The sequence below is a fragment of the Nanorana parkeri genome, unplaced genomic scaffold (genome assembly GCF_000935625.1).
Source record: "Nanorana parkeri isolate BGI_ZX_2015 unplaced genomic scaffold, ASM93562v1 scaffold614, whole genome shotgun sequence".
NCBI classification, from domain to species: Eukaryota; Metazoa; Chordata; class Amphibia; order Anura; family Dicroglossidae; genus Nanorana; species Nanorana parkeri.
The window spans coordinates 284678-303171 of record NW_017306882.1 but is presented as its reverse complement, the minus strand read 5'-3'; the positions used below and the strand labels follow the sequence as shown (position 1 = coordinate 303171).

Sequence of the window (18494 nt, the reverse complement as noted above, 5' to 3'; positions counted from 1 at the left end):
CACATGCCAGCACATGGAACACAGCATTTCTGGTGTTGCCCTCTCAAAGAGATGAATGGAAAAGTTTTGACAGCTGGTTATAATAAGTGGTCCTTGCATCAAGTTACTTGAAGTCCCTCTTAAAGATTATGCCAATATTCTCTGCTATCTGATAGCAGTCAAAGTAAAGTTAAAAAATCAAAATAAATAAATCTAATAATAATAATAAAAAAATTGAAAAGTCCGCCGCCCCCCGCGAGCACGTGCGCTGGTGCAAAAAATGAAAAAAAGGCCTCAGTCATGAAGGGGTTAACAAAAATGTAACTTATTTGTATATCTCTCAGCTGTAGATCCTCAAATCATCTATGAATTCATGCTGACACTGTCCTTCCTTCTGGAGGGTGGCTACTTTTGTTCCTCATGGTCCCCGTGTGTTGTAAAGTAGCTTCGCTCCAAGCTAGGCATGTGCCACAATATGGTGCATGTGTATGCTATGTGTGTGTGTTTGGGGAGAGGGGTTTGTGTTTTATTTTTTTTAATTGATATATATGTATTTATTTATTTTTACTGTCTGGGGTGGGCTTCGGGGAAATATTAGTGGTCTTAACAGACCCCTGAAATTTCCTTTCTGAAATAGAAAAAGAAATTGAGGACACGGAGTCCTCACACTTTTTCTGCAGTCTCAGCACTAAATGAATGGAAAGCACTCAGTATAAAGGCTTCCCATTCATAACTGATGATTGGTAAACATCATCAAGTTTATGATTGAGGAGAAGTCTCTGTAGTGAGGCTTGCACCCATTGAGAAATTCATGAATGAACAGGAAGTAATGTAAAACATTATCATGTTACATCTTACATGAGATTTTTGTTGACTGCATTTTGATCTACATTGACAAATGGGTACTGAAACTATATGTATGTTTTTTATTTTGCAACAATCAGATACAAGTGTCTCCTGTTAACACTGTTTTTATGCTAACGCATGTTTGACAGACTTGGGGACAAAAGTCTTAATGGGTCCTGTGGATTGGAGTGTGGGCACTTCCAGTAATTTCCAGCAAGAGATATGTCAAGTTGTAGATTTTAAATAAAAAGTGTCAGGGCAAAATTAACCTTTAAAGTGTCAGTGCAAAATTAAAACAATTCAAAACATTCACAACATCTCTGCAATACATGTACATTTAACCATGTTTTTTTCCCTTTAAAAATGCTGCAAGTACAAAAGAAATACCTATTGAGCTGTGAAAAAATGTGTTCTGATCTTCATGTTTGGGCTGACAACACAGTGCCTTTTCTGCGCTGAAATCCCAACCAATGGTCTCAGCCCTACCTGCTGGAATAAATTACTTTATTGTCCTTCATCCATCGTTGTCCAACGCCACATGATTACATTTATTTATTTTCCAGTGAAGCAACAGAGCTGCCTTAACTATTAAAGCCTGTCCATGCACTTTGTTAGAAAAGGTATCTTAGTAGATGCAGTTTTGGGAAATTCCTATGCCAGTAGAAACTGAGCTCCCAGTAGCTGCCCCTGCACGATTTTTTTTTTTTCAAACCTGGTGATGATGTTACATGGTGTAATAAACATTGTTTCTTGCTACATGAAAAAGGTAAAAGAAAAATAATAGGTAATGCAGGGACATATATTTTTACATCAGCAAACTAACTTACATAAATCTTTCTTCCCACCAGATTTGTTAGAGTAAGTGAATCACAGATCAAGGGTTACCTGAGTAATAATTCATTCCTCTGTAAAATCCCTGCTATAAGATACTGCAGAATAAGCTTACCCATATTATCCACAGGATGAGCTAATGCCGTATGATTTTTATGCGGTTTAGTCCTTGGGTGGCGTTTTTAAGGATGCATTTAGATGGTCTACCAGACTGTCTTTTTAATGAATAGTATAAGAGACTTCAAAAGGCTGTGTTTGATGAGATAACAGGATATTTTATTATTACAGAATGCTACATTTTGCTCAAACAAGTCAAGGGTAATATGGGTATAATTTGGTATCAAGCTCACGGAATCCATATTAAGAGTCACTTGTTGATATAAATTGATATATATATTATTGGATAAGTAATAAACTGGTAAGTAAATGGTTCAAATGTTAACCAGAAAGTAACCATTCATGTGTTTTAAGCAAGAATTCAGTTTTTTAATGTAATTGTTCAAATAAAAATGGACACTTAAAGTGAAAGTTTTCCTTATAATTATTCAATGCAACTCATGTAGTCACCTAGCACCTCTCCCCTCTCAATCAAGCTTTCCAATCACTACACCTAGATAGCATGAGGGGGGCTGACCGACTACATAATCTATATGGTGTCACTGGTAAATGGTTGCCAGTTTCCATGCTGGTTGCTGAACAACCAGAACATGGACAGAAGACAAACATGGTGTTATGCATTTATCAAAATACCTGTGTTATATGGCTGTTTAATGTTCATAGAATAACTCTAGGATAACCATCCACTTTAAAAGCTGAACTCTAAGCAGTTTTGTGTTCATTAAACAATAATTTTGTATTTCATTTTTTTGTAAGTGTATTTTGATTTTATTCAAAATAAAAGTGTTTACCACAGTGTCATCATATAGGCATTAATATGGTTAGAGGTGATATATAATAAAAGACATACCATTACGCTACATATCACTTCGCCATGGAAGTGATATTGAAATGAGACAGTCATGGGTTTGTAGCGTAGGTAAAACATGTGCAATGTTTGCCACTGCAGTCATATCATCATATTATGTTGTACAAGAACATCTAACCAGCAAATTAACAGGTTAACAGTTTAACAGTTTAGCATTGTAACAGCGTGTGGTTGCCTGTAGAGCTGAGATTGAAACAGTCGGAAACTAGTCTGTGACTTCTGATGCTAGCAGTTCGGAACGAATCAATAGCGGTGCGGAAAGGACTTGAGACGGGATTTTGTATTTTAAAAGAGACTAGTGTAAATATGTGATGACTTTATATCAGCCTCTTTATCTCTATGCAGCAGAGTTCAAACTGGGAAGCAGAAGCAGCACAATTATCCAATATGTTGTGCTGCATTGCTTATGCACTAACAAAGAATAACAGAATAACAGAAAAATTAGCCAACTAGTCTGCTGCTTAGCTTTCTCTGTCCACTCACAAGCAGGAGGCAGCTGAGATCTAATGGTATTATTTAACTGCTGTAGAGAAAAGTCAGGTATCCAGACTGGCTATGCTGTCTGGCTAAGCTGTGTAAATCTCAGGAATAAATGTACAAAAATAATTTTTTTGGGCAGGTAAAAGAGCTCTCCTATATGTATTCTATCTGTGTATTTAGCCAGGAGTTTAGCTTTAAACATTTCCAATAAAAAACAGAAGGTTCACAGAGTTACATCAACAGAGACACTCTGGATAGTGGATATCAGTGCCCCATAACCCACCATCTTGAACAATACTAAAATGCTCCATTTATTAAACAAAGTTTAATTGGCTTTCGTGGACAGGCAATTGTAATTGCCTGTTGACCAGTTGAAAAAAACACATACTCAATGTTGGTAGGTAACATAAAAACATTTATTGTAAAATCAGATTATCCAGTGACTTTATACTTTAATAATAAGACATTACCACTGATTTTATTTATACATTTTATTATATTTACTATTTCCAATCTCTAGCCTTTTGGCTGATTTATAGATACAAAAGCAAGGAAAATTAAAGCCTGGACCTGTTGTCCACCATGACCAATTAGGTTTCAATTTTTTAAAGTTTTTTTCAGCGATAGCACCACTTTGGCTCCAATCTTTTTTGCTTTAGTTTTTATAAATCACTGCCATCAGTCTCTTATCATGACAGGATCCATGACAGGCTGTAGGTACAAGGCCATGGAATGACAATATGTTCTAAAAGAGAGTGTTGATGAGATCCACATGCCAGCACATGGAACACAGCATTTCTGGTGGTGCCCTCTCAAAGAGATGAATGGTAAAGTTTTGACAGCTGGTTATAATAAGTGGTCCTTGCATCAAGTTACTGGAAGTCCCTCTTAAAGATTATGCCAATATTCTCTGCTATCTGATTTTCTGCAGCTCTTGTCTAAGCCACGAAGGCAGAGGTTGACCAAGTCTGTGTAAAAGTTTGGACAATTCCACATTGTGATCCCGATAATAACTTGACAGGAAGGCTCTGCACTAAAATGGATTTAACAAGAGATCGTTAATATACTATATAAATATTTCATATACCCAATGCATTTTGTTTTAGCTAAATGGTGTTTTACATTAAATTCTCAATGCACCAGAGAGAACTCCATGATTAGATGAAAGGCTGGTAACCGGGCTCTTCTTCCTCTTTTTCTCCACTCTCACTAATTTAAACCCTCTTCTGCCCTGAGCAATTTTTGCTAGAAAATGACTTAAAATCCCCCAAACATAAACACAAAATGATATATTTTAAAGCAGAGGCCCTGTAGAATAAGGTTGGAATTTTTTATGTTGCACATATGTTGTTTTTCAGGAAAAAATATGCTAAAATGAACAATACCCTTTTTTGGTATATTATAAAAGATGACCTTGTGACACCAAACATGTCAAGTCTTAATTGCATGCGTATGTGTGTGCAGGACGTCTGCAGGACTTCTTTGTTATGTTATTTTTATTTATTTTGCTATATATATATTTGTTAAACACCTTTTCCACTTAACTTTACTGCTATCACATAGGGGGCTAAGAACATGGGAAGTTGGACAGTTATCTTTATGGAGACATCAGGGGTCTATTACCTCTAATGTCTCCCCTGTCCTCCGTGGTTGTTCAGCCAGAAATTTGAGAGCACAGCACTTCTGGATCAGTAGATTGGGGAAAGGATGTTCCCTGATCTGCTCCTGCTCACTATACTAAATGCATTTAGCGTGGTCCCGGGCTCCCCAGAGCAGTGAGAGAGCATGGGGGCCACAGTGAGTGATGTGATTGGGAAGGGGCGTGCACATTTACAGGCCTGTAAACGTGATTGGGTTTTTCTGCAGCTACCCAGATCACTTTTTCTGGATAACTGGGAGCCAACTAAAGAAAAATTATACCAAGTTCATGGCTGCAGCAGCTTGTTTTAACCAGTTAAAGTCCATGACAATTATAAATGTCGTGTTCATCAAGTGGTTAATAGCACTAAGCACATCGGTAAAGCACATCAATGTGATTTATAAATGTGCCATGTGTTTGATTGCATGATTTTTTTAAGAGATGGTCACAGTAAGGCCATGCTGCTGTTTTAAAATGGAGCCCCATTAGTTTTTATCTTTGATATTTTAGGCATGTTAGCGTATAACCCATATAGATACAATATAACTATTGAAAGTATTATTTACCAAGGCAATGCAGTAAAGATAAGAACTTTAAGTGCCTCATTACCAACAACAGGATCTTTAAAGTGTCAGAAACCCCCCCCCAAAATTAACGTTTCTTTCATTAATATATTCATAGATACTAACTACCTGGTTGAACCTGTCATTTGCCTCTACTTCTTTATTCAGAGTGGCAAAACTGTTCCAGCTGATCATCCACCTTCAGCACTGCCACTTTCACTTTGCATGCTCTAGTTCTCCCCTCGGAAGAAACCGTTCTCTTCCCTGAGCCCAAGCATTACATGAAAGAACACATGTCTGGCTTCCCTATAGATGTGCATGTTCTTCCCTACTAGTCACTGGTTATTGCAATCTCAGAACCAGGTCAGATAGAGTGTAATCAAGCAGCTGATCTACAGATTGCACAGCTAAAGTCTGCATCACTCAGTGCTCAGCAGGGAGGACCATGCACATCTACAGTGATGCCAGGGATATGTTCTTTCATATAACGCTTGGCCTCTAACTAGTTCTAATGAGTTTACATACACTTTTAATGCTGGTTGCGTTAATGCAAAACGTTGGTGTTATACCTCTCAAAGAAACCCCATTTCTCTGTGTGTTGTTGCTAATGCTAAATGTCCTCATACATTTCATTGCTTTACATTACAAATCACAATTTCAGCTCTTGTGTATATGACAGGGCAGCCATACTGACATAGGGCTCAATGAACTCCATGGGCAATGTTAACACATTTGGGCTAATTTGCTAAAGAAGTTGAGAATTTTCACAGAATAAATGTTGTGAATATTCCATTCAGTTAGCTAATTTTGAGTAGATGAATTAAGTAAACAATTTGTTTTTCTCATGATCGTATAATTGACTTGAATAGTCACACAATTTATTGTGTGAAGAGTTTCAACACCTTTGATAAATCATCCTTAATCAACCTAAAATACAATTAAGGGAATTTATCAAAACTGGAGCAGACAAAATATCGAGCAGCTGTGCATAGCAGCCAATCAGCTTCTCTCTTCAGTTTGTTCAGTTAAGATTTTAAATTAAAAATAGATGCTGATTGGTTGCCGTGCACAGCTGCTCCAGGTTTTGTCTGCTCCAGTTTTGATAAATTCTCCTCTGTATATCTGGAATATGATAGATCTCATGTGCTTGTGTGCATAAGTCCTAAATTAACTCTTTAAATACTGATATTTAGCAAAGCTTTATCTTATACTGCGGGGGGAAAACATTCACTTCTATAAAGTGAATAATACTGGTATTATCATGATTTTAAGCTGAAAGTGTTTCATTAAAAATTTAGTTGTCTGAGATTACCTGAAGCTTTTTTTAAGGCAGGTAATTGGCATGACAGAATTATATATAACATACAGTTTCAATTATAGAAATGTCTCAATTTCCGACACCCACTGAGAAAATAACACGAAACAAGACAATTACTGTAACACCATGCTGCTTGGAAAGTTCTCCTATTCCTTGCTAATTAAGTAAAGTATGGCAGGATGTTATAAGCCTAATATGCGGTCCACTCAAAAATGAATTGGACAAGAAGCAGTTTGTTGTATTATCACATGTTTCTGCGCTAAAAGCAATGGCATAGTCATAAATATTTTCATTGCAGACTTTGTGTCTTTTACTGCATATCTGCCTGAAGTTCAACTTTAACTGCTACTGTTATGGGGCCCAAAAGCACAGGGGGCCCTGACCTGTCTAGCTACACACTGATCTGTATATGTAGCAATAGCATTTTGGCAAAGACACTTAAAATTAATGTATAAAGAGTTTGGAAACCACTGTATGATTACGATAACAACAATTAGTATTATATATCATCATAGGAATTGCCTTCAAGATAGAAATGAAAGGGACAGGGCAGCCACTTAGTGAGCTTGATATGAGGTACCAGCACGCATAGTTAAGGCCCTTTTCATTGTGTTTCATTGTATTATTGCGCTTGAAAAATATTGCCCACTGCAAAAAATCTATTATGGAACAGCAGGCACTTAATATTTGAGTAATATTTATGTAACAAAAAATGTAAAGAAAGATATAAAACAGTAAACTAGAAATTCTGCACTCCTATGCAGACAACATTTACGATCTATGGGACCTTCTAAGCAACACATAATTTTTTTTCAGGAAGTGTATACACAAGCTTCAATTGCCGACCTTCTTCTGAAAATACTAGTTGCCTGGTTGCCTGGTCAGTGACTAACAAAGTATTAAAGCTGGAGTATCAGTAGGACAACCAAGAAACTAGTGTTCTCTGAAGGTGATCAGCAAGGTAACCTATGCATTTTCTCTAAGACAGGTTTCTTTTCATGGGCCAAAAAAATGACACGACTAGCGCCAAATATACACAACCAAAAGAGCCCTCCTGTGGTCCAAAGGGTTAAAAGGTCTGAAAAAGGGGAAGTTCCCCGAAAACGCGTTAAGCTAGAAGAAGCGTGACTCTGCTTTTAGCAGAGTTCCTGGACTTTTCATCCATCCCCACAGCAGTTCATCCAGTGAGGACTATCAGTCCAATTTGACATTTGTCGTGCTCCATTTGTGAGTATATTTGTGAGTGTTTTAATATTATCTTTACCAATAAAAAGGATTATTGCACCAGGTCAGGCGCCCGGTGTTTTCTTTCTTAGGTTTCCTTTCATGTCTGTAAAAAACATCATTTCCAACAAGATCCAATTTGCACTCGTTAGTTCACTTTTTTAAGTTATGTTTCACTTGCAGTGCTTCTAGTATATAAACCTGAATGCAATGTGTGGTGATGATCTTGTGTTAATGGTTGCTACCACCACTTTTGAAATGATAGATAAGGTGAAAATACAACAGAGAATTTCAATTTCAAGTGTTAACTATACAGCTTCTGGCTCTTACCGTCAAATTTACAGCACGCCTCTACCAATGTGATGTATTAGGAAAAAAAAAATCTTTCAAACATTTGTCTTTGTTGATATATCACCAGACACTGCTGCGTCTGTGGAAAGTTTATATTTTTTCTGTGAATGTTTTTGTTTAAACCTGTCTACAAGACTCGCATAGGCTGCGAGAATCATACTTGCTGACAGCAGATTAAATTATGTTTACTCATTACGCTTTTGTATTGCTATGATAGATTGCTGCTGTTGATTTGTATGCTTAGCTTGGGATTTTACATTCCAGAAAGTTTTAATGATGAGCAGAAGTATACTCTTCAGCATAAACTTCAGTAAATTTAAAATAATAACTTGTTTTATATTGAGGTGAAAGGGGTAAGCTAAGGTAAGTTAGACAATTAAATATTAAAAGTATTTTATTATTAATAATTTGTGTTGTTAAAGAAAACCTTTCCTAAAAGAAACATGAAGGCCACAATAACTAACTTTTCATTCTGTAAATACAATTTTTTCTGGTTATCACGATACCATTTTATGTCATTACTTTGAGCCACAGAACAAATATGCAAATAAAGATACAGTATCTGACTTTTCTCTTAGTTTCTTGGTATGCATACTTGTTCTGGGTCAGTGACTTAGAAAAACTAATATTACAGTTATAAGTAGAGATCAGCAAATTTTTGAAAAGTTTGATCAGTTGTGGTTCAGCTGAACTTTTTATAAATTTACAAACCTCCAAAGTTCAGAATTTTTAAATGGACAGAACAGTTTGGGAAGCTTCTGACCAAACTCAGTTGGAACCAGAGCTTCTTCAAGGAGCTCCTCGTGAACACAGAAGGAAGCTTTTTCCATGTTGTCCAATGAACTGTGGGTGGGGCATTCCCCACCCACAATTTGACACAAGCGAAGGGGCAGTATACGATTATTTAATTGACCTTTTATGGCTACATGCCTATGTTTGGTAAATGGCAATTACCTAATATGGCCATGTGGCCATATAAGGTACATGACATCAGCACAAGCATTCCACCCTTTGTTTACATGCAGCTGTGTGGCGGAGAATGCCCGTCCCACATCTGATTAGGTGGAAGTGCCATGGCACTTCCTTTATCAGAGGAGCTCAGGTTTGGACCAGGTTCAGTCTGACCCCGAGCTCATCCCTGCTCCTGGTAGTCCTTCCTGACAAAATAATGGGGCCAAAAACTCCATAGAAAAATTATACCAGGGATAGAAGATAAAACAGATCTGATGGCAGTGGCTGTCAACCTATGAGTGCTCAAGCAATAACTGAAGCAGATTTAAGGCAAAAGCATCTTCTAGTCCCTTTCTCCCAAAAGCATTTTGAGAAGCAGAATTACCAAAAATAACACTGAAATTCATATTGGGCTTAGGACATCTGAATTTAAGATGTCCAAATTTCAGGATTCCCTCTAGTTATGAGCACCCACTCGTAGGCTAAATCACTGTTTCTTACTTCACGTTAGGTCCCTAGCACTAGTTTGCCTTTATTGCTATTCAGTCTTCACCTACGGAACACCACCCCCCTCAGTGCTGCTCCCCTATAGATACCTTAAATGTGTGTTGTCACTGTTGGAACTAGCTTCTGTCTGGCTGTGAGGCCATATACAGCATCAACTGAGGAAAGCAGAAAAAGGAGTTATTTCAGGAACGGATAAAACACCCAGTCCTAAAAAAACAGAGGCTTTTTTAGTAAAAAGAAACCTTTCCTGAGAGGGATACGGAAACTGTCTTTGCTACTTCTTATTTTGCAAATGCTATTTTCCTATCTGTCATGTTGCCCTTTCTACTAAAGAAAAGTGTTTTCATCTCTGCCCCTGTTGCAGATTTTCCCTTAATTTGTGTCTGGAAAAATGGTGGACAGGAAGTCAGAAGAAATCTCTTCAACCGAGCCTCAGATACCATTTTTGCCTTCTAGTCCAACCCCTTTCTATCCCAAAAAACAAGTTAAAAAGTGTTTAGCTTGACATAGACTTTAGATTTCTGGTTAATGGAAAAAAAATACTGTTCTGACACTTACTGAATATATATTTTCTACAAATGTACATTTATATTTCCTGCCCTTGCTTTTTCCCAGACACTTTGTTTTCCCCTCCTCCAATAGCTGACACCAAAAACCTTTATGTGAATCAAACCTAAAATAAAAACATAATTAGATCAAAATGGGGTCCCGGTATACATACTGTCAGCTGACCATTAGCATCCTCTTTGAAGAAGAACTCCGGGCAGAAATGTTATTCACCTTTGCAATGGAGCTACCCCAGCACTGCAAGGGTTAAGTGCTTGTTTTTGCATAGGCAAAAAAAAAGTTATCCTCACCCAATCCTCTGAGGGGCCGGCTCTTTGATCAGTCCCTGGAGCGTCTCTCCCCCTTCGCTGCAGCAGTCTCGAAATCTTCGAGTCATCATATCCAATACAATATATAGGATATGGGGACACTGAGGGACATTCCATCACTGCAGCGGAAGTGGAGAGGGCTGGCGGGAGTGCTTTTGGCTCCCAAGATTGGGTGAGTATAACTTTTTTTTTTTTTACACAAGGCAAAAATGAGCAGTTAATCCTTGCAGTGCGGGGGTAGCTCACTGTAAGTGTTAATAACATGTATGCCAGGAGTTATTCTTTAAAGATGCAAAGTGACTTAGATCCTAAAAATAATAGATAAATGGGGTTATATTTTTAATCTGTTTCTGTGAACACAATAGATGTTGCTAGTAGTGTCTTAGAGGCGCTGTTACCTGCCTTGAAATATACTTACGTTAGTGCTTCTGAATAGTTGTAATGAGGAGAAACACCTAGGAACTTCTGAACTTCATCCATCACATTAGCTGGGTCTGTTCGTAATTGCTGTCCATCCACAATAAGCAACTATAAAACAACCATGTAGATTTATGGATTACTACATTAGTAACAATATTCAGTCTATTAAACAGTAACTTAACTGGCTTACTATGTATCTGTAGATATCCCTTTTATCTCCTCATTTGTGCAGAAATTTCATTTTGTATAGTGAATGTTAGCTTAGCATATAAGGTAAAGGCGCATCCAATCCAATTATTTAATCCCATTCCACGCAGCTTCACCTTATTCACAGTGAATATTCACTATACTAAATGAACATTCTATAAGCATTTAGCATATCAACTCCATTATGTGTATAACCAAGACGGAATGCCCTGCCTACTTGCTCAGTTGCTGTCCTTACTGCAGCTACAACCAGGAAGGGGTCTATTTTGCTTGGCTCATCGAAAACTCTGCGTACGTGCAGGGTTCTTCTTATCAATTATATATTAAATAAGGTATGTTTTCTTTTCATTGACGAAGATCATCAGCTGGGATTTCTAAAAATATGTAATGAAAACCTATACAGAGAAAATATGTAGGCTTTTATTTCTGAATTTTCCTTTTTAAAATGCTAAGTGCTATGTGGATCCTGTGGCTTCAGTACTTTCGGAGCCACTTACCTGGAACTAGTATGCAGTGCAACATTTTCAGAAGAAGGTCACCAGTTAGTCTCCATATTTCTTCATATCTCTCTCAGTACAGGTTTCTCTAAAGCTAAACTCCAGCCAAACAATTATATACACAGATGGGGTACATACTGCTTTGCAGTATGTATTCCTGGTTCGAATCCCAGTCAGGTCACTATCTGCAAGGAGTTTGCATGTTCTCCCTGTGCTTGTGTGCGTTACCTCCGGGTATTCCTGTTTCCTCCCACAATCCAAACACATGCTAGAAGGTAAATTGGCTCCTTTCTAAATTGGCCCTATATGTATGTATGTGAGATAGGGACCTCACATTGTAAGCTCCTCATGGGCAGGGACTGATGTAAATGTGCACTATGTAAAGCGCTTCGTAAATTGTCGTTCTTATATAAATACCCGTAATAAACAAATAATGTATATGGGACTTGTTTTACCTGGCAAAGGATTTCTGTTTTTATCCATTTAGCCATTACATTTGCACAGCTCTGCAGCAGCACACACCTCTGACAGGGAAGGATACTTTATTTTCTTTGCTGCCGTTTAGCAACTCCTTCCCACCCACAGCATGTAATTGTACAGTGAAGGAGAAGCAGGACACTGGTAAGCTTATCCCTGTCACTCTGCTCGTTTTTCCTATCAGCAAGCCCCTTGCACTGCAGCACAACTGATTGGCTCCACATGCTGCTTTTCCCTCCCCATTTTGAGCTCTGCTGTACAGTGGGTGTCAGTTGTTGATACAAAGTCAATCTCAGGTACTTACACTGCTTGGATCTATAAATGTATCGATTAATACAGAGCATGATTAACTAGTGTCTTTTATATCTGCATGAAGTTTGGCTTTAAAGTCTATTAAAAGTGAATTACAAAAAGCTATTTTTTTGTCAAATAGAAAAGCAAATTAGAACCTTCTATCCCTTACAGCAGGGGTGGGAAACTTCGGTCCTTCAGCTGCTGTGAAACTAGAAGTCCCATGAGGCATTGCAAGACTGACAATTCCAGACATGACTCCCAGAGGCAGAAGCATGATGTGATTCATAATTATAGCACAGCTGGAGAGCCGGAGTTGCCCATCCCTGCCTTACAGCCAAGGACGGTGCCATTGTAGCCTCTGTTTGGGTTGCAGTTGGCATGGTGATGCACATGTGATCAATTATGACACCAGGCATTTGAGGGTTTGAAAGTTTGGTTGAGAGCTGAAATAAGCACACTGGCAACCTTGACAGTTGACATGCCTTAAAACTAGGGATGCACCAATACCGGTTTTTCTGTATCGAGAACCGATATTTTTTTTTCAGTACTCGTCGATACCAAATACCGATACCAGAAGTCCCATTAAGGAAGCCGGCAGTGTGTAATGACTCACCGAGTTATTACATGCCGCCCAGATTCCGGGTAATCATGAGGCTGGGCCGTGAGTCATTACATGCCGCCCCAGCTTCCTTACCACCTGGTGACGAGGAAGCATGGACCCAGCTTTTTGGACAATCAGAAAGCCGGGGGGGGGGCAGGTAATGACTCACCGCCTGGCTTCCTGATTGGCCAGCTTCCCGACCAATCAGAAAGCTTGGCGGTGAGTCATTACCCACCCCCCAGCTTCTTAAATGACTGGGAAGCCAGCTCCATGCTCCCTGGTGACGAGGGAGCATGGAGTTGGCTTTCTGGCCCATCAGGAAGTCGAGCAGCGTGTAATGATTTCCCGCCCAACTTCCTGATATCAAACGTTTTGGTATCGGGATAGACATCAGGAACATTTGGGCGAGTATGAATAACCAAATACTCAGTACCGGCACCATTACCGATACGAATATTGGTATCGGTGCATCCCTACTTAAAACTAAAGTAAAAAAAAAGAGCAAATATGCAAATGTATATAGTATATTTATATTTATATTATCAGAACCAAGTGTATATAAAGCAAAGGCGGTGTAGCTAGCAGCGATATTTTCAAACTCAGCTGACTCCCTATTTAAAAATCCTGAGGAATTAAAAAAAAAACACCAGCTGTCACTTTGGTGCCAGCGTTTGACAAAATAGCATTCAAATAAAGCAATAAAACAACCTCAGAAACTTAGATAAATGTAAAGTGTTTATAAACAGGCTTTAAGTACGTTTTACAGCTTTCACATAAGGTAGAATTTTCATTTTAAGTTTAGCAGCCTTAAATCACAGATCTAGTCACCTTGCTGTTATACTTACACTGAGCTCCAAACACATATTGTGAGAATATCAAACAGTTGTCAAGCTTGCAGTTTACAGATGTATACAAGCAATGTTTAGCAATTTTTCTGGAATATTTTTCGATTTTTGGAGGTGATAGCAGCCTGGTGCGACTTGCATGAAAGTATCACCTAAGTGATTAGACAGATATGCCAGCACAGGATAGAACTGTCTTGTTGACTTTACCATCTGTCCCCTAGAAGTGTCTAACAATGAGGATGATATATTGCCTCCCAGCGCTGGTTCTGACATCCTTCTGACAAGTACTAGATATTTTTATGCTTTTTGCCTTATTATTGTGAAATCTCTATACATTTCTTAGTAATGGAAGACACGTTGCTTATTTGAGCATTTCATATTTACTGATTTTCAAAGCAAGAAAAGATATTGTTATAGACGAGAATGACAACATCTGGAGAAAATATAGAATTCTCCACAAGTAATATTACTATCTTTGCTATTCGCTATAGACTGCGTTAATTAAGATGACACACAACAGGGGTTTTAGAACATTGCAGCTATGCAGTCATAATCATGGCACAAAAATAGAACTGTTTGACAGCATAAAAACATGCACATATGTATCTTCCAATTAATATAGTAAAATAAATAGGTATTTTAAAATAGTATTATGTAATCATATCTTTTGTTATAATGATAACAGATAAAACTAGAAGGATTCACAATGCAAAATACTCAATGTTACTAATAATGCCCAATTTGTTTTCATGAAATTATATCTGTACAGGGGCCTAGGTCTTATATTCATGTCAATTAAACATGCTTTACTGTCAGCTCTAAGTATATACAGAACAACAATGTACTGCCCTAAAGAAAATTGCAACTAGAAACTGAAATGGTATCCTTTTTCCCAACAACAGCTCACTTACTTTTCCAATCACATTTTGGCCCATTTGGTAAATTATAGTCACTTAACTTCAATGAGGAGTGAATTATTTTGTTTTATGCTATCTTTATTTACTTTACACTTTGCTTTAAATAAACAGAAAGACTGATAATTAACATATCATTCTGGACATGCTTGGACATTTCCCATGCTAATTTGTACTACGTTGTAATACATTTTAGATCTGCAATGTTCATAAAGTGATCAATATTGACTTAGAACAGGCGTAGAATTAAAAAGGACTAAACTAGCCAATACCAGTACTTTTTCTTTTCTCTCTGGGCAGAAATCCTCTTCACCACTAGTCTTACCTGTGCAGAGAACCCTCAAAGACTTGTATTCGGAGACTGAAGTCACTAGGAATGCAGCCCTTTTTACGTCTATGATTGCTCAGTGGACAGGTGTGGACATTAATGAGGAGAATTTTAGCCCAGAGAGGAAACGTATTGGGCCACACAGTTGGGGTGGGATTTTTAGTGTAGATACATTTAGGAGGGCTTGGGTAGTGTATTTCTTAATGAATGTACAACTTTAATAAATTAAGAATATTAAAGGTTCAAAGTCCGAGTTCATTGTGGTACACATATTTTATTTTTTTTTATTTTTTTATTTTTTCATATTAAATGTTTATTAAAGATTTTCAAAATATAACAAAAAACACACATACAATACATTAAGCATACATTAAGACAATCACATTACATACGATATCCAAGGTAAAAGGGGGGACAAGAGACGTAGGGGTACAGGGGGGAGGGTGGTTGGTCCCCTGGTCGGGGCGCAATATGCGCATTCAAGCATGTGGCAAAACAGTGCATAACAATACAGTGATGGAGCCCCTCAATGGAACTTGGCAATCATTTTACCGGAAGCATAGTGTATTAGGGTAAAATACAATCGCCAGTTTTACAGAGTTACTAATAAAAAAAATTTAATTAAATAAAATAGAATAACAGGTTTTAAAGCAGACCATATCACGCGGATAACATTGAGACATATTCGTCCTGAGTTTTAAAGTGCAGCCATCCCGCCCAAGTCGTGTAAAAAGTGCTATATGTGTCCTTACTAGAGTGATGGAGTTCTTCCATCAAACGCAGATGGTCCACCCGTGTCAACCACTCTGCCACCGTGGGTGTTTGGGTTGAGCGCCAGTGTGTGCACATATTTTAATTCTCTGGCCAGTCATATTATTATGGTATCTCCCCACCAAAATGCTTAAGAAATGTAGTGATTTTATCCAGGCAGACAGGCATGTCATATTGCAATTGCTAAACTCCCCCTGAGAATACTAGTTGCCTGCTGGCTTCATTACTTTGAGACACTGTCCAGGAATAGGCATGTGGGTCAGGAAAGTCAGAGAAGTTCTAATTTCAATATTTGTTCAGTGATTTTGAAATTACCAAAACCATCGGATGAGCATGCCAGACAGGGGACTGCTACTTTAAGAAGATTCCATTTAATGCCATTGTGAAAACACCATTAATGTCTACAGAAACATGATTAGAATTTTGACCTCTAATTTCCCCGACAAGGGGCGATTAGAAAAAAAAAAAGGCTCACAATCTAAAGCTCCCAATGATAAGTGTGTGAGTTTAAAAAAAAAACCCCTGATCACCGTCTGACAGGGTTTTACCATTTAGATGTCAGTACTTGTCACTTTAGGACAATAATCTTCTATTGTACAAAAAAGCATCTGTAATACACACTGCTTTCTGAGAAACCTTTGCCATGTAGGCAATGTCTTTTAGAAGCCTTTTATTGTGCTGGCTCCTTCACTAGTAAGTTGACTTTGTGTTAGTAAATAAAGTTCATGCATTGCACTCTGCTGACTGTCAACAGTGATTACACTGTTGACTCAACAATTTCCTCACTTTCTTATATTTGAATGAATGTGATGTATACTCATTCATAAGTATTTTGTATTAGTGCATTTTCCTTGTGTTTTTTCACTTTTCGTATGTTTTTTTTTTTTACAAAATAGGTCTGCATTGTATAGGTTACCCAATAGGATTGTAAGAGTTATATACTTGTTTTTGTTGAGGGGGAACATAAAGAGCAGTTTTACTATCCTTACCCCTTGCTCCCCTGGAGCCAATGCTCTTTTAAGCTCTTTGATACTCCAGGTTGTGGATGGGCCCTTTGCGTCCTCACTTACAATATAAGACTGATAAGGTCCTGCATTGTATGTAATGACGTCGGAGCAGCAAAGAGAAGAGGCATTAGGGGCCACTTCTGTAGCTTGGCTGAAGCCTGCCGGAGTGAGGGACAAGACAGAATAGACAAAAATGGGTAATCAACCCATGCAGTGCATTTTGCTGTATATTTTATTGAAACATGTAAAACATAATCAAATAACAATAAAATACTAAAAAAAATTTTGTTGTATAGAAAACTCAAAAACAACAAAATACACTAAAAAGTGAAAATACACTCACGACACAAAAGGAAACCATACAAGAGCCATTTAAAGTCCTTATAAACCCAAAAAAAAACAAAACATTTAACCTTTGTCATTTACTCCGATATAATTTGCCTAAAGGCAAAGTTTTGCTGAAAAAGCAGACTGTTTTGCTCCTGCCTTCTGACTAAGCATACAATTACATCTACAAAGTTTTACTGTAATAGAGATAAATGATAATTGAACTCCCTTTAATCAAAGTCAAAAATGGTTCTTTATCTGTATTTTATTGCAAAGCCATAGACTGTTATGTGTAAAACAACATAAAGGATTAGTCAATGACTTAAATAGTACCTGAGCAGGTGGAAAATGGTCAAGCCATCTCTCTATATGTGCAGAATACCACCCTGGCATTAGGCACTTCTTCTGGAGTGACCGTAATTCTAAAGATGACAAGCTGTCAGCTCTAATGACCTCATAGAAGCTGAATTTCAGGGCAACAGGATCCTGGTGTGCACGTTGATGCTGAAAACAAGAAGATTTGCTCTTTTTACACATGCAATATCAATAACTTAGCTTTTTTTCATAACAGTAGCGCAGTAGAGGATAAAAAATAGTTAATAAAATGCTATATATATATGGCAACATTTTACAGCAGTGAATCTAATGACAGTGATTGATTGATCACCAGTGAATGTTTAATGAAAGTCACACTCAATGTCTTATAAATATGCCTCCTAGTGTGGAAGAATGACTTTTAAATCAAAGGGTTTTAGGAAAAAGCACACATTTGCATATTCACTTCTTCCCTTAATTCATTTTTTCTTTACTTATATGTAATCTCTTTTATCATTCTTTCTTTCTTATGGTCAGGACAAAAAATACAATGTTCATACACATTTTTTTTCTTTAAGGTATTTTTTTTTCTATTAAGAAAATTATATATTTTTTTCTATTAAGGTAAATATAAAATATTGCATACTAATATTTTGTAGTTTTCTTGTTTCAGTTTCTTATTCTCCTTTTTTGAAGTCATAGCATAAATGTATCCTCATTTGTCTCTTTTGTTTAAAAAATCCTTTGTACAATCCTTTTCTGCACATATGGTTGAATGAGTCAACACAGTGACATCCCGTGACACTTTTTAAAGCATTATTACCTTTCTAATATGACCAGTGCTGCCCGTTTGTTTGATGGTTGTCTCCTTCTGGCAAGAAATGCATATGAACTCAGAATTTTGTTGGGGTGGCAGTGACTATATATATGTATATATATATA

The 18494-nt window shown here is 37.5% G+C and overlaps 1 protein-coding gene across 1 annotated transcript in view; it reads right to left on the bottom strand.

Annotated features, from left to right (window-relative positions):
* The window catches only part of LOC108792214 (bifunctional heparan sulfate N-deacetylase/N-sulfotransferase 3-like), a 223105-nt gene that overhangs the window by 8403 nt on the left and 196208 nt on the right, over positions 1–18494 (bottom strand). Inside the window, exons 11-14 of the mRNA XM_018562936.1 lie at positions 17571–17741; positions 10968–11077; positions 10233–10347; positions 4027–4154 (exon numbers count right to left, since the gene is read on the bottom strand). Of these exons, the coding sequence (XP_018418438.1) occupies positions 4035–4154; positions 10233–10347; positions 10968–11077; positions 17571–17741 (516 nt within the window). The 3' untranslated portion in view covers positions 4027–4034. The remainder of the gene's footprint in view (positions 1–4026; positions 4155–10232; positions 10348–10967; positions 11078–17570; positions 17742–18494) is intronic.